Genomic DNA, 21,579 nt, shown 5'->3' with positions numbered 1-21,579 from the left:
ACTTTGAATGTTCACGCTGCTCTTTTCCATACAAGACAACTTTCAATGTACAGGGACTGTCAAGCTCCAATAAAGATTAAATAGCAAATAGCAAAATATATGTAGTCCATGTGACTTTCAGTATTTCTCAAACCATATGATGGTTTTCTGTGAGGAACAGAGCAAATGAAAAGAAAGAATGAAAGACTTACATTATGAGGGGAGCTATTGTTTTGATGACGTGAAATGGTTGCACTCAGTGAGCTACTTTGTGCTACCTGTTGCTATTTTGACCGCAACACAACCCGGAAAATAAAATACTGATATGATGACCACAGCTACTGAAAGATCTTACAGGTGGCGATGGATATAAACGTAGGCTTAAACCAAATGTCATACCATAGATTTTTCCCCACATGGAGTGTAAACGTCCCTTGATATCGAGTAAAATCCACGCTGAGAAACTCCTTCAGTGGATGCGACGTCATGACAAGCAGCAGCATGTTTACATCCTGCCGGGATGGCATCTAACGTTTCTTGTCTTTGCCATTTATAAGCTCTTTCAATAGCTGTGGTCTACTCAAAGCCTCAAAGACATCAGGGCTAAAGCGGAGAGAACAAAGACACTGGTCTTTAGAAAGTTTTACTTGTCCACAGTAGTGTTGTCACAATACTGGAATTTCTAACTTCGATACGATACCTTGAAAAATATCGATATTCAATACTACTTTCGATACCGCAGAGAAAAAAACAGCCACAATATTAAGGGGGTAAATTTCTGTTTTAATTTAAAGATAAATATAACAAGTCTAGAACATGACAATGAGGTATATGCATATGTACACTTCTACAGCCCTGTTCAGCTTCTTAGCTTCATTTGAGTTTGCTTCATACTTTCTTTGCTGTTCAAATACAACTGGTAGTGTAGGTCGTAAACTTTTTTTTTTTCTTCTTAGACCACACTTTTAAAATTAACTGAACTGATCTAACTAATCTTAGAACTTAAGTTAATGGTAAAAGATATTTGTTAACATTAGTTAACATGAATAAACAATGAAAAATACTTCCAAAACATTTATTAATCTTAGTTAAAAGTTAATTTAAACTATAATTTACTAACACATGAACTAATTAAAATCCAAAGTTCTATCGGTTGATATTTTTTACTGGACCAGAGCTAACATGATCCGTTGTATTTTTATTACCTACCGTTATCAAAGATTCAAATATTCTGTAACAAATGCATTGCTCATCGTTCATAAATGCTGGTTAATACATTAACATTATTTGATGAACAGATCTTAATGCTGGATTCATAATCACCGATCCACGCAAGCAAACATGCGTGCATCACACGCGAAAACAATGCTCAGTTGTTCAATGGATAGACATTAAGACAAATTGCAGAATTTAAAGGTTGTATCAGCGATTTATAGCCTGAAACATAAAGTGTCAATTTCAGCTGACCTTTCATCACGATCCGCTCGCTGCCTGCCCCATAAATTGTCTGTGAAAAAACCGCGTCTCTCTGGTCAGCCTAGGGTCCGAGACATGCCAAAAAAACTTTCGCTCTGCCTCCCTCACATCCCTGCACCAGTAGGAAAGTCCACAACACCAAACCCCTGACGCTGATTGGTTGGAACACTGTTTGTTTATCTGTGGAAAGGTTGGTAGTGCCGATTGTTTTTTTAAAGCTTTGACAGGCCCTGATTACCATATGCATTTGTTGTATTGAAATGAGCAGCCAAATATTGTTCAGAAATCCTCTTTTGTGTTCATGAAAGAAAGTTATATGGGATTGGGTACAAAATGATAGGTTGAAAATGAAGGTTGGTAAATGGTGAAACATTTTCTGTGTCTCCGTCAGGTGCTCACCTGTTAAACAAAGCCTATATAAAGCTTAGCATGTACTAGTTTGCCATGGTAACACCTCAGGAGGTGGGAAGTTACCATTTATAGCTTTGCTTTATATTAAATTGATAAACAAGATATTCATGTATTTTTGTAGTTTGAGTTATACTTTGTTTTAAGAAACATTTTTAACATACCTCTTAAAAAACTGGGTAAAAATTCACTTTGACACCTTACTTGAAAATTTTAACAAGTCTATCCATTTTTTTCTCTTGCCGTTGTTTAAAGCGGTGTAGAACATGTTGTAATTATGCCTGTCTCTCCCCTTAGACTAACACCTCTGCACCACCACCTCTCTAATCAACACTTTTTAATTAGCGCTTTGCTAACTCATCCACAGTGACGTGTGTGCCAAACTGAACCGAGTGACTTCTGCTAGACAGCAGTGTCGTCAACATGCCCATTATGGGCATCTGCCAGCAGCGGCCCTCTGGGCCCTGGTGCAGTGTGCGTGTATGGGATAACTATGGTGAGATATGTAGTTGCATTTCATGAGGGATTCTGGAGTCAAAGACCTCAGGCTGGTTGAGTCCTTCCTGGCTGCTTCTCATAACACTCTGTGGAGATTAATTATGACATTTCACTCTCCTCATTAACCAAGCAAGTCATCTGTCATGACAAACCAAGGTATGGTGCAAAAGTTCATATGCTGCATGTTAACATGGGTTTTTGTCATAACCAGCTGTGACCGCTAAAACCATCAAACAATTAGACAATTTTAAAAAGCTTGGGTTGTGTTTTTAGCATGTCACACAAGGATTTCACTCTATCTTATTGGCCTTTAGACTCCTTGAGGGGAAAATCAATGGTACGGCTTTTGGTTTAAATCTACGCTTATATCCATTGCCACCTGTAAGCTCTAAGTAGTATTTTATTTTCTGAGTTGTGTTGCGGTAAAATAGCAACTCAGCTAGTAGCTCATCGAGTGCAGCTATTTCACGTCATTGAAATAATGGCACTCCCATAGTCTAAAAATGTATAAAACTATGTATTTTTTAAATAAAGAAAATCTTTAATGGGTTTTCTACTACATATTTCAGTAAGAGACATCATTTACATTATATAAAGTCATATAAGTCTTAAAGGAGAAGTTCACTTCCAGAACAAAATAATTATAGATAATGTGCTTACTATGTATCATCCAAGATGTTTACGTCTTTCTTTTAAGTTGTAAAGAAATTATGTTTTTTGAGGAAAACATTTCAGGATTTTTCTCCATGTAGTGGACTTCTATAGTGCCCCAAGTTTGAAGTTCTAAAATGCAGTTTAAATGTGGCTTCATACGATCCCAAATGCGGTTATAAACAGTCCCAGCCCAGGAAGAAGGGTCTTGTTTATCAAAACTTTTTTTTTTAATTATACTTTTATACTTTTTAACCTCAAATGCTCGTCTTGTCTTGCTCTGCCTGAACAGTTTTTTCCTGATTCAAGTTTTTGTCCATCTTATTTTTTCCCTCAACCCCAACAATGGGTTGGTGCTTCTGTAGCGACGTAGGACGATTTTGATTTTTGAAGTTAATGGAGAAAATAAAATAGAATTTTTTTGACATACCCTAACTGTCTTGAACTGGAAAAAAACAGACAGAGCAAGACAAGACAAGTGTTTGAGGTTAAGTATTGTCATTTTATTTGAAAAATAACCAATTGTTTCCCTAGATAAGAACCTTCTTCCTCGGCTGGGGCCGTTTACAACCTCATTCAGGATCATTTGAAGCCACATTTAAACTTCTTTTTGAAAGTTCAAACTCAGGGCACCATTGAAGTCCAGTACATGAAGAAAAATCCTAAAATGTTTTCGTCAAAAAACAACTAAAGAAAGAAAGACATGAACATCTTTGTTGACAATGGGGTGAGTACATTATCTGTAATTTGTTGTTCTGGAAGTAAACTTCTCCTTTAATACCTGGGGTTCCCTTCGATGCGGGTCTTTAAGAAGTTTTATTCTTCCACAGATATCTTCCCATTCTTTTCTCCTCTTCTTATCGCTAGAAAAGCAGTGAAAACTTGCCCTTTAACTGAAAATTACAACCCAAAGCCGCACAATGTGGCATTCTATCAGTATTTTATTTCCCGAGTTGTGTATTCTAAGTTGTGTTGTGGTAAAAATAGCAACAGGCAGTGACAGTAGCTCATTTTCAAAATAATGGAGCCCCTCCATAGCCAAAAATATGTAAAAACAAAGTGTATTTTTTAAATAATGCCACATATTTCAGTAAGAGACATAATTTACGTTATATTAAGTCATAGAAGTCTTCATACCTGTTATTCCCTTTAAACCTTGGCATGGAATTGACCCTGGTAAACAACTTGGTATTGGTATAGAGAGTAAAATGTAACCAGTGTGAAACATATACCCCTAGATAATCCTGGATTGAGTTACCCAAGGATTTAAAATGATTTATGAAGTGAGAAAAGCTTGTATTTAGTCTTGATTTTATACAGCACCAGTAATATGGTAGATTCTCAATTATTAAGCTCTGTGAGATGTGGGATGAAAATGTTTGTGCTCACCTTTTTCTCACTGGAGGGACCTTCACACACTAATGAGACTGTCAGATGTTGAGCCAATGCTTTACCCACCCCACATTTACCACCTAAGGGCAGCGTATAGGATCCCCACACAGTGATTTGGTTTGATCTTGGAACGCTGACCTTTGACTCCACAAAACACTTCAGGGAGGTTTGTTTCAGAGGCAGAGCTGCTAGAGAGGGGAGTTTTGATCATAACTGATCGTAATTCCAGCCCATGTAGAGCTGGGTTCGCTGTTAGACAGTGTTTTTCTATGTGTGCGCTGGTGCGTGTATGTTCACAGTGATGAATCTTAAAGCTTCCCAAGATGAAAACTCTGAGATCTTGTTGTATTTGTACTTTGAAGATTGCCTCAAGCAAATCCCCTTTGAACAGCTACATAAAGCCTGGATACAACTTTGCTCACACACATATACTGTACAGTATGTTCTTGTCTGTCTTACATTAACACCATGTTAATCAATATCATCACAGCATTGAGTTAAGGTACATATAGTACATCTCATACCATGAGTTAACCTTGCCAGCTACCACAAGGCTTCTACTGGGGTCTTTGATGGCCAGCTGGATTGAGCCCTGTTGAATTATCCTTCTATATTCAGAGGAGTATTGCAGCAGAGGACAAGCTTAGATCAATACCCCAGTGAGTTATTGTCCTAGACATCTACCTTTGCATGATCCCAATCTCTCCTGTATGGTGGGCTTGTCATCGTCCACCAAGTTCATGTTTATCAATCGAGGTGTCCGCTGTAGAGATTTCAACTCTTGGCAATTTAAATAAGACCTCTGATCCTTGCCATCAATCAACCGTCATATAGTTGTAAAGTTCCCTTTATATTCTGGCTGCACCCCCTCCATCGTATCCATTGCGATGAGATATGTACATCATCTGAAAGATGAATAAATAAGCTTCCCATCGATGTATGGTTTGTTAGGATATGACCAAGATATTCTATTTGAAAATCTGAAATCTAAGGGTGCCAAAAAATCTAAATATTAAGAAAATCACCTTTAAAGTTGTCCAAATGAAGTTCTTAGCAATGCATATTACTAATCAAAAATTAAGTTTTGATATATTTATGGTAGGAAAATTACCAAATATCTTAATTATAATAATAATTACTTAATATCCTAATGATTTTTGGCATTAAAAAAATCGATAATTTTGACCCATACAATGTATTTTTTTTTACTATTGCTACAAATAGTAATAGCTCAGAGAAGGAAGGTTGGGGGTACTGTTGCTATAAAATTGGTTGTCACTTAATGTCATATTTTATTCAAACCTAAACAGTTCATAATGGTATAATTTTTACTCAAGTGTGCTTTGGGATGATTCATGTTCCTTTTTTTTACTTTTGCCTGTCCCTGGGATGATTCATTGTGCTTTTTTTAAACTGTTACCAAAGTTGTAGTTGAGGTTATAGGGTTGCAGGGTGACTTCAATCTGTATTGTTCTTCACATTTGCTTATTGGGGCACCTAAATGTACCATGTAAAAACAATTGCATCACCACTTACGTCATACTCCATATACAGGCCCTATTCAATTCCCGTCCCCGTTTCCACCATTCCTGAAATCCTCTTAGTGGCCCCGAATTCAGATTACCACAAGTACATTGAATCTGTACCTTTCACTCATGTGGGATTTTGCTTTCCCAGATGTGAAAAATTCCACATTGTTGTCATTTCCCTCGTGGCAGTCGTGGCATTTGCTGGAAATTTCTGGGTCATAAAAAAATAAAGGGAACCCAGCTATCAAGACTTGTGTGGCTTAATATACTGAAATATCCTATTAAACCTATAAAAGATTTACGTTTTATACATATTTTGGACTATGGGGGGGAACCATTTTTTCGATGATGTGAACTGGCTGCACTCGGTGAGCTACTGGCGCTACCTGTTTCTATTATTACCACAACACAGTAAAATAAAATACTGATACGATGCCACATTGTGCAACTTTTGGTTGTAATTTTCCGTCAAAGGGGAACAAGAGAAGCGATGTAAGTTTTTACTGCTTTCCTAGCGATAGGAAGACGAGAAAAGAATGGAAAGATGCCTGTGGACAAATAAATCATTTTTTAAAGACCTGCATCTTTGTTCTCTTGGCTTTAGCCCTGATGCCTTTGAGGCTTTTAGTAGACCATAGCTATTCAAAGAGCTTATGAATGGCAAAAACAAGAAATGTTAGATGTCATCCAGGCAAGATATAAACTTGCCAATGCTTGTCATGATGCTGCAGCCACTGATGAAGTTTTTTAGCATAAATTTTGTTTGATATCCGGCAGCATTTAGACTTCTTGTGGGAAAAAATCGATGAAACAGCTTTTGGTTTAGGCCTACGCTTATATTCATCACCACCTGTAAGGTCTTTCAGTAGCTGTGGTCATCATAACAGTATTTCCTTTTCCAGGTTGTGTATTTTGAGTTGTGCTGCAGTAAAAATAGCAACAGGTAGTGCTAGTAGCTCACTGAGTGCAACCATGTCACCGAAAATAATGGCGCCCCTACCTCCTGGATGACTACCGTCCTGCAAACTTCAGTTTGAACACGACAGCAAGACAGCTTCTTGTTATTTTCATGTAATTCCAAATGCTTTGATTAGCTGGTTCAGGTGTGTTTGATTAGAGTTGGAGCTAAACTCTTTGTGATGGTAGCCCTTAAGAAGCAGGGTTGGCTACCCGTAGTAAAAGTTTAACCATGAGCAGCAGCTTTCTTGGTGCTCCTCAACTCATGTCTGATCCTGCTCCTGCTATGGGAGGGTCAATGTCCTGCAGAGTTTATCTCCAACCTACTCTAATCTCACACTTGCCTAGAAGTTTCCAGATGTTTCAGGTGTGCTTGACATTGTCCTTTAGCAAACCCTCATTTCTTTAGTCAGTGCATGTGACGTTAAAATGTCTGTTTGGTGTGTTGCAGGAGTTTGCCGCCCTGACGAAAGAGTTGAACGCCTGCAGGGAACAGCTGCTGGAGAAGGAGGAGGAGATTTCAGAGCTGAAGGCCGAGAGGAACAACACCAGAGTGAGTTCGCACACTGTGTCTTCTAGGCACTTCAAAGAACAGATTGTGTTCCTCAACTGTCAACCATTTTGGAAAGTTGTACTTGCTTATAAAAAAGCCAATTATTTAACAGATGCCCACCCAATGACTCGTGCATCAAATTCCTAAAGTTTTGTCGGAGCCAGGATGTTTGTGCTTGCTCCAAACTGGTTTTAATGAACTGAAACCAGAGTCTGTTGAGATGCTTGCTTTAGAGTCACAACATTCTTACTTTGATATGCCATGCACCACCTTTCATTGGGACTTTGTCAGTTGAGCGATATCTTTATCCTTGTAGCGGTGAGATCATAATTCCCTGTAAGTCAAGATAACAGGCTGGCGTTTTTCAATAAAATTGTCACCAAGCATTTGCATTGAATGCAGAGAAGCTGCCAAAACGTCTGACAAGACACAGCACTCTGGCTATCACTTCTGTTTCACAAGAAAGTAGTCATTCTCACATCTTCTGCTTCATTTTCACCTCAATTCTTTTCCTGCACCCCTAAGTGCCAGCCTGAGTCACCGTGCTAATGCAGGCCGGCGTGCCAGCCTCCACGCTGCAATTCAATTAATTACTAACGTTGCTTAGCCACAGCCAAACGTTTGAAGAGTCAATTATGGAATTGAGGATATCGGAGGGTATTAAAAACCAGAGGGAAGCATAGATCGAGGGGGATAAGGGGGTGTAGTGGAATGGAAAAGAGGAGAGGTCGAGTGCGATTAGCAACAGACTCTGGGAGCAGCATTTCAAGCAGAGTTTCTAATCTTACACAGGGAACAGCTAATGTGACCGCGAGTGAAGTATTTAACCCGAAGCTGGTCTAGAGAGACTCTGCAGTGCATCAGTCATTATGGAAAAGGTCATATCTTAATCATTTTGAGACTGCGTCCCAGTTTGGGTACCATAAACATTCCATAAAAGTTTTAAAAGTGGTTTTAATATCTTTACTAATAAACTTTTCTTTATAAAGTGGAAAAAATAGTTGGTGTGCTTGTGGTCATACAATATCAAATGCTGTCAAACAGTCAGAATCAAGGACAAAGAAAGAAAATAAAACTTAGTAAGTGAAGTAAGTAAGGGGAGATGAGGTCATGAGGTCATGAAAATGCAATATTAAAGGGATAGTCCACCCAAAAATGAATTCTGTCATTAATTACTTACTCTCATGTCATTCCAAACCCATAATTCTACACAAATTAAGATATTTTAAGACTATTTTAATGATGTCCTTACTACCTTTCTGGGCCTTGAACGTCAGTTGCATTGCTGCCTATGCAGGGTCAGAAAGCTCTTGGATTTCATCAAAAATACCTTAATTTGTGTTCTGAAGATGAACGAAGGACTTATGGGTTTGGAACACCATGAGAGTGAGTAATTAATGACAGAATTTTCATTTTTAGATGAACTATCCCTTTAACAGAAAAAAATGAGGCAGGTTGATGCAATGTACTTTTACACAGGATGCCTTCTCAAGTAAAATGACACAATGTTACTGTACATATATTGATTTAAGATCAATTCTGAGATGCATGTATTAGCTAATGGCTGTGTCTACTGACGGCACCAGTGTGAATCTGATCCACCAAAACAGACACACGCAGAGGGAGAGAGAGAAACCTAACCTGCATTATCCGGCTATAGGGGTTGTTTTAGTGCTGAGCTGGCGCTGGGAAAGACAGAGGCTGGCACAGACCGAGGGTTATGAATGAGAGAGCAAGGAACTGAGCAGAAATAGAAAGGTCAGCTTCTCTATAGGTCTCTAGAGCAGCAATGCTACAGTACTGCCAGTACAGCCCTCAGGCAGGTACATGTGCTGCTGCAGCCCTAATGCTGCTTTACATTTCACTGGAAAACTCTGAATTTCCAACTAGCTGTTTGGTGACTCCACTCGAAGTTGAACTCCCTACTTGGAAAATCGGAATTTCGCAGAAATAAACAACCACATTCTTTTAGCTATTGTTTTTATTTTGCATTTATTCTAGTTTTAGCTTTAGCTTTAACTTTATTTTTGGATTAGTATCAGTATTAACTTATGCTTAAGGTTAATTTGAGGTTTATATTTAGTTTTATATCTAGTTTTAGCTTTAGTTGTAGGTAGCATTTTAGTTTTATAATTATTTTTAGACTAAGTGTTAGTTTAGCGTAAGCTTAGTTAAAGGGTTTAGTTTTAGTATAAAGTTAGTTTTAGTATAAAGTTTAAAACTTAAAGTAATACTTTAAGTTTTAAATTTAGTTTTAGTTTTTGGTTAAGTATTGATGTTAGATTTAATTTAGTTTAAGGGTTTAGATTCATAATTTTTGCTTAAGTTTTAAATTTAGTTTCAGTTTTTGAATAAGTGTAAATTGTAGATTTCATTTAGTTTAATAGTTTAGATTTATCATTTTTTGTTTAAGTTTTACATTTAGTTTTAGTTTTTGATTAAGTATTGTATATTTAATACTAGTATTAGCCATTTTTATTGCATTTTTAAATTTAGTTTTATTTTTTGATTAGGTATTAATGTAAAATTTTATTTAGTTTAAGGGTTTAGTTGTAGTATTAGTGAAAGTTTTAAAATTAGCTTTAGTTTAGTTTGTTTTGACAAGTATTACTTGCAGATTTCATTTAGTTTAAGGGTTTTAGTTTTAGTATTAATTACATTTATTTACGTTTTAAAATTAGCTTTAGTTTTTGATTAGGTATTAATTTTAGATTTGATTTACTTTAAGGGTTTAGCTGTAGTATTTGTTATTTTTGTTTAAGTTTTAAATGTAGTTTTAGTTTTTGATCAGGTATTAATGTTAAATTTTATTTCGTTTAAGGGTTTAGTTGTAGTATTAGTTAGTTATTAGTTATTTTTATTTAGGTATTAAATTTAGTTGTAGTTTTTGATTAAGTATTAATGTTAGATTTCATTTAGTTTAAGGGTTTAGTTTTACCTTAGGTCTTTTTGTTGGGTTTTAAATTTTGGGTTTAGTTTTTGATTAAGTATTATATTAAATTTATTTAAGTTTAAAGGTTTTAGTATAAGTTACGTTTATTTATGTTTTAAATTTAGTTTTAGTTGTTGATTTAATATTAATTTTAGATTTCATTTAGTTTATAGGTTTAGTTTAAGTATTAGTTACTTAAAGGTTTAAATTTAGTTTTAGTTTTTGATTAAGTATTAATTTTAGATTTCATTGAGTTTAGTTTTGCTAATAATTACTTTTATTTAAGTTTTAAATTTAGCTTTAGTTTTTGGTTAAGTATTCTTTTTCAGTTTTATTTACTTGATGGGTTTATTTTTAGTATTAGCTACTTTTATTTAAGTTTTTAATTTAGTTTTAGTTTTTGATTAAGTACTCATTTTAGATTTGGTTTATGGATTTAGTTTTAGTATTTTTTTTTTATTTAAGTTTAAATGTAGTTTTAGTATTTAAGTACTTATTTTAGATTTAATTTAGATAGTTTTAGCATTCGTTTGTTGTTCTTTAGATTTAGCTAGTTTTTACTTTTAATCTTTATTAGTTTCATATTTAGTTTTTTTGTGGGTGTTTGATTGCACATCAACATGGCACCCAGGGTGTTGTATGGTCACTTTTAAACAAATACAATGCGTTAATTAATCAAAGTTCCTAATTATATGATAATGTAACATGTGTAGTATAAATTTACAGAGACAAAGGTTTAATATTTCTCTCTGTTGATAATCGTACACTTGCGAAATAAATAACATTTTTATCCTCGCAATTAGTCAGAGATATCGAGTAGGGATATTCTGCATCCGGCTTGAGATGCAATTCAGCATCATTCTAAGCAGGTTTACTGAGCAAGTGTATTTCAAAACAACATAAGCACCTTTTCTTTGGTCTCTCCATCCATAGTAATCTATGTCCACTTTGCTCATCTAAAGCCAGACGGTTCTCTCTCTCTCTCCACGGTGTCCTTGGGACTTTGGGGCCGAATTGATTTTTTATGCCATGTACCAGAGCAGAGAGTAACCACATTAACATAATCTCCTTTGTGCCGGGTCCAGGGGGTTTCAATTTGTTGTGTCTGCTTTATTGTTTCAAGTAATGTAATGGCTTTTCTTGTGTGTAATGTTGTTATCCATCTGAAAGGGTTCCCTTGTAAAATGAGAAAAGACAAAATGGTGTGTTAAGCACATGCCATTAATTTTCAAGTGAAGAATGTCCTTGAGGGTTTAGCGACATAACGAAAAAACTGACCTTATGTTGCAGTATGAGACTTTAAATTCAGTTTTAGATTAAGTTTTACTTTCAGCTTTTAATGTAGTTTTAGTATTAGATTTATATTTAGCTGTAGTTTTGTTTATTTATAAATTAGATTTAGATCAATGTATGTTTTAACTTTGTCTTTAGATTTATCTTAAGCTTAGGTTTTATATTTAACTTTAGTTTATTATTACATTTTATATTAGGTTTTTGATTTTGCCTTAGTTTTAGAATGGTTTTATATTTTGTTTTAGATTTCAGATTTAGATTTAGCTTAAGCTTTAGTTTTCGAATGGTTTTATATCTAGATTTAAGCTTTACATTTTGTTTTAGATTTCAGATTTAGTTTTAGAATTAATATTAGTATTGGTTTTATATGTAGCTGTAGTTTTAGCTTTAGATTTAGCTTAAGCTTTAGTTTTATAGTTAGCTTTAGTTTATTATTACATTTTAAATTACGTTTTTGATTTAGCCTTAGTTTTAGAATGGTTTTATATTTTGTTTTAAGCTTTACATTTTGTTTTAGATTTCAGATTTAGTTTTAGAATTAGTATTAGTTTTATATGTAGCTGTAGTTTTAGCTTTAGATTTAGCTTAAGCTTTAGTTTTATATTTTAACTTTAGTTTATTATTACATTTTAGATTAAGTTTTATATGTAGCTGTAGTTTTAGCTTTAGATTTAGCTTAAGCTTTAGTTTTAGAGTGGTTTTATATTTAGATTTAAGCTTTACTTTTTGTTTTAGATTTCAGATTTAGTTTTAGAACTAGTATGAGTTTTATATGTAGCTGTAGTTTTAACTTTAGATTAGCTGATAAATGTAGTTGTTTTAGATTTAATTTCCATCTTCAGTTGTTAATTTTAGATTTAGTTTCAGTTTTAGATCAATTACTACATTTAGATTTTGGGTGGATTTATCTTTTAGATTTGATTTCAGTTTTAATTTAAGCTTTACATTTTGTTTTAGATTTCAGATTTAGTTTTAGAACTAGTATTAGTTTTATATGTAGCTGTAGTTTTAGCTTTAGATTTAGCTTAAGCTTTAGTTTTATATTTTAACTTTAGTTTATTATTACATTTTAGATTAAGTTTTATATGTAGCTGTAGTTTTAGCTTTAGATTTAGCTTAAGCTTTAGTTTTAGTGTGGTTTTATATTTAGATTTAAGCTTTACATTTTGTTTTAGATTTCAGATTTAGTTTTAGAATTAGTATTAGTTTTATATGTAGCTGTAGTTTTAGCTTTAGATTTAGCTTAAGCTTTAGTTTTACATTTTAACTTTAGTTTATTATTACATTTTAGATTAAGTTTTATATGTAGCTGTAGTTTTAGCTTTAGATTTAGCTTAAGCTTTAGTTTTAGAGTGGTTTTATATTTAGATTTAAGCTTTACATTTTGTTTTAGATTTCAGATTTAGTTTTAGAATTAGTATTAGTTTTATATGTAGCTGTAGTTTTAGCTTTAGATTAGCTTAAGCTTTAGTTTTATATTTAACTTTAGTTTATTATTACATTTTAGATTAAGTTTTATATGTAGCTGTAGTTTTAGCTTTAGATTAGCTTAAGCTTTAGTTTTATATTTAACTTTAGTTTATTATTACATTTTAGATTAAGTTTTTGATTTAGCTTTAGTTTTAGAATTTAGGTTTATATTTAGTTGTAATATAAATTTTGGGTTAAGTTGTAAGTTCAGTTTTAGTTTACATTTTGTTTTTAGTTTACAATTTTAATTGTGGGTTAAGATTTAGGTTCAGTTTTAGATCAATTACTACATTTTGAATTATGGGTGGATTTATCTTTTAGATTTAATTTTATTTTTGATTTAAGCTTTACATTTTGTTTTAGATTTCAGATTTAGTTTTAGAACTAGTATGAGTTTTATATGTAGCTGTAGTTTTAACTTTAGATTAGCTGATAAATGTAGTTGTTTTAGATTTAATTTCCATCTTCAGTTGTTAATTTTAGATTTAGTTTCAGTTTTAGATCAATTACTACATTTAGATTTTGGGTGGATTTATCTTTTAGATTTGATTTCAGTTTTAATTTAAGCTTTACATTTTGTTTTAGATTTCAGATTTAGTTTTAGAACTAGTATTAGTTTTATATGTAGCTGTAGTTTTAGCTTTAGATTAGTTGATAAATTGAGTTGTTTTAAATTTAATTTCCATCTTCATTTGTTAATTTTACATTTAGTTTCAGTCTTATACTTGGTTTAATTCTTCTGCTTCGAATAGTGATGGAGGATTGTAATGATAAACGTCATGAGACTGGCTCCTTTTATGTTCACAGCTGCTGTTGGAGCATTTGGAGTGTTTGGTTTCGAGGCACGAACGTTCCCTACGCATGACGGTTGTAAAACGACAGGCCCAGTCTCCTTCGGGGGTCTCCAGTGAGGTGGAGGTCCTCAAAGCCCTTAAGTCCCTTTTTGAGCACCACAAAGCACTGGATGAGAAGGTAAACCATCAAATCAACAACTGGTGAGGTTCCTGTTTCTTCTTGTTGAATTCAGAGTGCATTGCAAAGATAAAAAAAAACTGCTAGATTCACACGTGACATATCAAATGTGACCCTGGACCACAAAACCAGTCATTAGGGTCAATTTTTTGAAATAGAGATTTATACATCATCTGAAAGCTAAATAAACACGCTTTCCATTGATGTATGTTCAGTAGGATATGAGAATATTTGGCTAAGATACAACTATTAGAGGGTGCAAAAATAAATAACAGTATTATTTGATATATTTACTGTAGGAAATGTACGAAATATCTTCATGGAACATGATCTTAATATTCTAATAATTTTTGACATAAAAGAAAAATTGGTAATGTTGACCCATACAATGTATTTTTGGCTATTGCTACAAATATACCCATGCTACTTAAGATTGGTTTTATAGTCCAGGGTTACAAATGTACAGTTCCACAAACCTAATGATGTTTAACCCATATAATGCATATAGGCCAACTGATCAATCTTAGTAACCAAAATAATATTATCTAACAGTTTACTCTTCTGGCTTTTGGACAGTGAGGTGAAGGTACATTTATTAAACACTACGACCCACTGTCCCACTGTGGTGTTTTATTTATGGATTAAGCCCATGTGTGGCAGTTCATCTAGCTGTAATCCATTCTGCGGCCTTCTGCAGACAGTGTCATTTATAAGGCGTTAGGTAACGGACGGCAGGAAATTGCTTGTGATTTATGAGACCAAAGTTTTAGTGACCACTGACTGTCCAGTGATGGAGGACCAGACCCACAGAAATGATTCCAGTGATCAAACAGGCCACCAGAGAGAACGATTAGAGTGTTTTTATTCAGATTATTTTACAGTTCGCATGTTCTCCTCTCTATAGAAATTTCAAAACTGTGCAATGACATATAATTAGTTGTAAGACAAAATTTTTATATAAGTTTAAAATTTTTATTTTACATTAAAAACAAATGTATACAGTGGACAGTTCATTTATTGATCATAAAATATATCATATAATGCTTAGCAAATACCACTTCATTCATAATAAATTTGAACACTTTCAATTGTATTCAATTTAATTCTACTTCATTCATTTCTGCATTGTTTTGCAGCCATAATTTAAATTTAATTCTAAAACAATCTCAAAGCACAGCCTTGCTAAACAGTGAATAATGGATTTTTGTGTTTCGTTCAGGTACGAGAAAGATTGCGGGTGTCACTAGAGAGGGTCTCTGCCTTGGAGGAGGAGTTGGCTGTAGCCAATCAGGAGGTGAGGCACCAAAAAGAAGTTAAATAAACTCATTAGGCATGTTATACATTTTTTATTTGTTGCTGTGGTGTGTTGTTTTTGCTTGATCTGATTCGTGTGAAATGCAACAGAGCAAATAGTACATTGTTTATTTTATCATGTGTTTATTCTAGTGCTTGCAGTCCAGATGGTGCAGTTCTAGCTGAAAGAGCTTTAAAGTTCTTAACAAGAGCCAAATAACTTTTTTACCTTTATGTTGAGATTGTGTGTACTAATTTTGACTGCACTGTGAGTTCTGCCGTGTATCATAATGTTAGCATTTCTGAATTAACACTTATCTGATCTCATCTGGTCATGAGAGAGGGCCACCTCCGATCAAAGAGCAAGACAGACGGAGAGGAGAGAAAAGAAGAGGTGAAAGCAGTTATCTAAAAGACAGAAAATAAATAAATCATACTGTATGTAAAAACATCTAAAGACGCCACAAATCAAAACCAACAGCAAACATATTGATTAGAACATTTTCACTTACATTTCGGCAATGTCAACTAGGTGAGTGTGCGTCAACTAAGTAAAAGACTTGCTATGAGTTTTATTTCTGTGTATTAAAAAACTGAAGGATTTTAATTGATGCTGCTATTAAATTGAGAAGTTCAGTTTCAGAATAAACATTGGATGATTTCCTGACGATGTCATCCAAGATGTTCGTGTCTTTCTTTCTTCAGTCGCACAGAAATTAAGTTTTTTGAGGAAAACCTTCCGGGATTTTTCTCCATATAGTGGACTTCTATGGTGGCCAACAGTCTGAAGGTCCAAATTGCAGTTTCAATGCAGCTTCAAAGGGCTCTACACGATCCCAGCCGAGGAATAAGGGACTTGTCTAGCAAAATGATCGGTTACTTTCTAAAAAAAAATTAAATTTATATACTTTTTAACCACAAATGCTTATCTTGCACTAGCTCTGCTTCCACAACTTGCATGCATTACGTAGTCACGTTGGAAAGGTAATGCATGACGTAGGCTGAAGTACCTTTACAATCGCCCTTTATGAAAAAAGGTAAAACAATGACGTTGGGCGACTTTGAAGTAGTAGGAGAAAATGAGATGGAGTTTTTCGCCCCACCCTACAGTGCCTTGCGAAATTATTCATACCCTTTCTTTTTTTTTCACATTTTGTTATGTTGCTGCCTTATTTTAAACTACTTTTTTCCCACATCAATCTACACTCCCTACTCCATAATGGCAAAGCAAAAAATAGGTTTTTAACATTTGTGCAAATGTATTAAAAATAAAAAAATGAAAAGATCCCGTTGCATAAGTATTCATACCCTTTTCTGGGACACTCGAAATTTAGCTCAGGAGCATTCATATTGCTTCTAGATGTTACTACACTTCGAGTGGAGTTAAACTGTGGCAAATTCACTTGAATGAGTATGATTTAGAAAGGCACACACCTCTTTTAGAAAAGGTCTAACAGCTGAAAATGCATATCAGAGCAAAAACCAAGTCCTGAGGTCAAGATAACTGCCTGTAGAGCTCAGTGACAGACTTGCATTAAGGCAATGATCTAGGGAAGAGTTCAGAAAAAAATCTGCTGCATTGAAGGTTCACAGAAGCATGTAGCCTCCTTTATCCATAATGGAAGACGATTTGAACAACTAGGACTCTAGAAAATGTCTGCCAGCCCCCATCCAAGCTGACAGAGCTTGAGAGGTGAAAAGGTGAGGCAAAGAATGGCAGATAATTGCCAAATGCAGATGTGCAAAGCTTGTCACATCATACCCAAAAAGACTTGAGGCTGTAAAGGTGCTTCAACTATGAACTGAGTTAAGGGTATGAATACTTATGCAATGTACTTACTTATTTCAGTGTTTTATTTGTAATAAATTTGTAAAATTGCAAATCTGGTTTTTGCTTTGTCATTATTATGGTGTGTGGAGTGTAAATTGATGTGGGGAAAAACGAATTTAAAGCAGTTTAACATAATGCTGCAACAAAACAAAATGTGGAAAAAAAAATGAAGGGGTATGAATACTTTTGCAAAGCACTGTACCTTTTTGAACCGAAGTGCATATACGAAGAGCTAACTACTTTTTACCTTTCCAGCGTGATTATGTAATGCTTGAAGAGCTAGTGCAAGATGAGCATTTGTGTTAAAAAGTATATACATTTTTGTTTTTTAAGAAAATGACAGATCGTTTCACTAGACAAAACCCTTCTTCCTTGGCTGGGATCATGTAAAGCTATCTGAAGCTGCACTGAAAGTGCAATTTGGATCTTCAACCTCAGAAGTCCACTATATGGAGAAAAATCCTGCAATGTTTTCCTCAAAAACCTTCATTTCTTTGTGACTGAAGAAAGAAAGACATGAACATCTTGGATGAAATGGAGGGTGAGTGAATTATCAGGACATTCTTATTTTGGAAGTGAACTTGGAAGCTCAAGTTTACTTCCCTGAAAATGTTTATTTATTAATATTAGTAGTCATTCAAAACCTAATGCATTTCAATAACTGTTCATTGATGTTATAAAAGGACATTTACTGTACACATCTTAGTGAATGGCAGAGAGAGTTGAATGTTCAGAATACAGCGGTGGCTGGTGCTTTTCCAGACGGGAGAAGCACAGATGTCACATTGCACTTTATTGCAAATTATTTAAGATCTGTTCTGTCTGTGTGAGCAGTCTTTGAAATTATAAGACATGCTTCTTAAACTACCTCTAAATAATAATAAATAAAAAAAAAACATAAAAGAGACGTTCACTTTCTGAACAAAAATTTACAGATAATGTACTCACCCCCTTGTCATCCAAGATGTTCATGTCTTTCTTTCTTTATTTGTAAATAAATTATGTTTTTTGAGGTAAACATTTCAGTATTTTTCTCTATTTACTGGACTTCTATAGTGCCCTGAATTTGAACTTCCAAAATGCAGTTTAAATGCAGCTTTAAACAATCCCAAATGTGGTTGTGAACGATCCCAGCTGAGGAAGACGGGTCTTATCTAGCGAAACAATTTTAACGATTTATTCTTTTTAAATTACAAGTGATATACTTTTTAACCTCAAACGCTCATCTAGTCTTGCTCTTGCTAGGGTCGAAAAACTCCCATCTTATTTTTTCCCTCAACTTTAAAATTCATTTCAAAATCATCCTACATCGCTGCAGAAGTACCGACCCAGTGTTTGTAAAGTGAACATGCAAAGATGATCAAACACCCTTAACTAAAAATGTAAAACAGTCATGTAGGATAATTTTGAAGTTGTGTGATAAAACAAGATGACAAAACAAGCGTTTGAGGTTAAAAAGTATATAAGTTATAATAATAAAAAATAAAAAAAACATTGCTTCACTAGATAAGACACTTCTTCCTCGGCTGGGATCGTTTACAAGCACATTTGGGATCATTTGAAGCTGCATTTAAACTACATTTTGGACGTTCAAACTCAGGGCACCATTGAATTCCACTACATGGAGAAAAATCCTGAAATGTTTTCCTCAAAAAACATAATTTCTTTATGACTGAAGAAAGAAAGACATAAACATCTTGGATGACAAGGGGGTGAGTACATTATCTTTAAATTTTTGTTCTGGAAGTGAACAAATACTCAGGCAACCTATTACGTGTAGAACCAAAACACACAATGACAATGGTTCTTAAAATTTTTGACTTTTTAACTCAACCTAGATATAGATATAACCTAGATATAACCTAGATTTTTTCTGCTATAATTTAAACAATTTAAAATTACTTTTATTAAAAGCAACTTGGAGAAACTGGAAACTGTTGATACATTAGAAAAATGAATGAACCAATTAAGCAATAAAGTACCAGAACTGTTATCCTGTCTGTTGTTCAATGAATGCAGTGTAATTAGTTAATGTGAAAAGTGTAGCATGCTATATGTGAAACATTTATTGTTGCATACTACATATTGTTTCAAATACTATATAAAAAAATAAAAACCATATGCAGTATAGAAGATATACTAGATTGTAAACAGTTATCGGCGTAATATTCAATTCCTAGGTTTTATTACAGTATATCTTTCACTTATATTAGCTCTCATGCAATCTCAGTATTATGAGTGCTTCATCTGTGCACCATCTCAATTTCAAGTTCACGTTAATATTTCAGCATTAGAGGGAGTAAAATGTTGTTTTACACGACCCATTCAGTTGAGCCACAGAGATGAATCAGGTTTCTGTGAAGTAGTTGTCTTCTGTTTGAAACAAACCAGCGTTTCAGGCACAGTCGGGCTTGTACGCGTTCTGCTTTGATGAGACCAAATGAACAACATCAAAGCAGACATGCTCACTTTCATTGGGCCTCCACTTCTCATTTACCTTCATTTGCAAGTTGACTCAATATTCTGGCTCTTTGTGCGAGTCAGAAGGTGCGGGATTGTTTGATCTCCAGGCCTCGAAAAATGGCAGACAATTCCCTTTCTGAGCCTTCAAAAGCGCGAAGCCCTTAATTGCCGCCTCATTAAAGGAATGCGTGGCGAGCGGCGATAAACCAAACAAAGTGAAGCGGATGTCTTCCTTATATCCGTCCATCTATCCTGCTTTCTCTGAACTCGCAGTGGACAGAGCGTGTCGACGTGGGTGTGGAATAATCTCCCAATGCCCTTTAGCCTGGAGAGAACACAATGTGTGTTGGTGTGACAGTGCTCATCAGTCAGATAACCTGCTTTAGAGATGCTCCTGGAAGAATACTAGGTTATTTTATAAGGGAGCATATGCCAGCGGCCACGGTCAGCAACTTCTGCTGCTATATTTGAATGCGCTGCAGTTTTACATTTATTGGGCTGTGGCAGTTTTGTGCTGGTCTAGATATACAGCATTTCATAACTTACATATAGGGTAAGATAGAGTGGTGGTCAGTGTAGTATAAAAGTATAAAAAGTTCAGAGTTTTTATTTGATCCACTGGTAATCATTTGAGTATTATAGTATATATGAAATCACCGTGGTGTTACAATCGAGCATCTACAGTATATTGATTGTGGTGGCACCAAGTAATGTACATTTTTGAAAGGGAGATTTTTCTGGAATTGCAAGCAAGAGTAGGGTACCAATAATACAGTTATGAGTTTGAACTATTTAATTATTTATGCATGTACAGTGAGGTCAGTAAGTATTTGATCACCCTGTGATTTTGCAAGTTCTCTTACTTAGAAATCATGGAGGGGTCTACAATTTTCAGCATAGGTGCATTTCCACTGTGAGAGACAGAATCTAAAAATAAAAATCCGGAAATCACACTGTATGATTTTTTTAACAATTTATTTGTGAATTACTGTGTCAAATAAGTATTTGATCACTTGAGTTAAAATTTTTTAATATTTGGTACAGAAGCCTTTGTTAACAATTACAGAGGTCAAACGGTTCCTGTACTTCTTCACCAGGTTTGTACACACTGCAGGAGGGGTTTTTGGCCCACTCCTCCATACAGATCTTCTCTAGATCTGTCAGGTTTTGGGGCTGTCGCTGAGCAACACAGAGTTTCAGCTCCCTCCAAAGATTTTCTATTGGATTTAGGTCTGGAGACTGGCTTGGCCACTCCGGAACCTTGATATGCTTCTTACGGAGCCACTCCTTGGTTTTCCTGGCTGTGTGCTTTGGGTCATTGTCATGTTGGAAGACCCAGCCATGACCCATCTTTAATGCTCTAACTGAGGGAAGGAGGTTTTTGCCCAGTATGTCACAATACATGGCCCCGTTCATCCTCTCCTTAATACAGTGCAGTCGACCTGTCCCCTGTGCAGAAAAACACCCCCAGAGCATGATGCTTCCAGCCCCATGCTTCACTGTAGGTATGGTATTATTGGAATGATACTCATTATTCTTCTTCCTCCAAACATGAATGGAGTTAAGACCAAAAAGTTCTATTTTGGTCTCATCTGACCACAGGACTTTCTCCTATGACTCCTCTGGATCATCCAGATGGTCCCTGGCAAACTTCAGACGGGCCTGGACATGGGCTGACTTAAACAGGGGAACCTTCCGTACGATGCAAGATTTTAAACCATGACGTCTTAGTGTATTACTGATAGTAGCCTTGGAAACGATGTTCCCAGCTCTCTTCACGGCATTGACCAGCTCCTCCCGTGTAGTTCTGGACTGATTCTTCAGAAGAGATCTTCCATAGGGGCCCCAGTCCGAGGGACATTGACAGTCATCATTAGCCTCT

At 35.0% G+C, this 21,579-nt stretch overlaps 1 protein-coding gene across 1 annotated transcript in view; it reads left to right on the top strand.

Annotated features, from left to right (window-relative positions):
* The first annotated feature begins 7,122 nt into the window (after window positions 1–7,122).
* Window positions 7,123–21,579, top strand: part of LOC141332841 (liprin-alpha-2-like) — a 33,133-nt gene continuing 18,676 nt past the window's right edge. Inside the window, exons 1-4 of the mRNA XM_073837799.1 lie at window positions 7,123–7,257; window positions 7,342–7,443; window positions 13,946–14,110; window positions 15,330–15,404. Coding sequence (XP_073693900.1) covers window positions 7,123–7,257; window positions 7,342–7,443; window positions 13,946–14,110; window positions 15,330–15,404 — 477 coding nt within the window. The remainder of the gene's footprint in view (window positions 7,258–7,341; window positions 7,444–13,945; window positions 14,111–15,329; window positions 15,405–21,579) is intronic.

Source organism: Garra rufa, chromosome 4 (assembly GCF_049309525.1).
Source record: "Garra rufa chromosome 4, GarRuf1.0, whole genome shotgun sequence".
NCBI classification, from domain to species: domain Eukaryota; kingdom Metazoa; phylum Chordata; class Actinopteri; order Cypriniformes; family Cyprinidae; genus Garra; species Garra rufa.
This window is presented reverse-complemented; position numbering and strand designations above follow the sequence as displayed.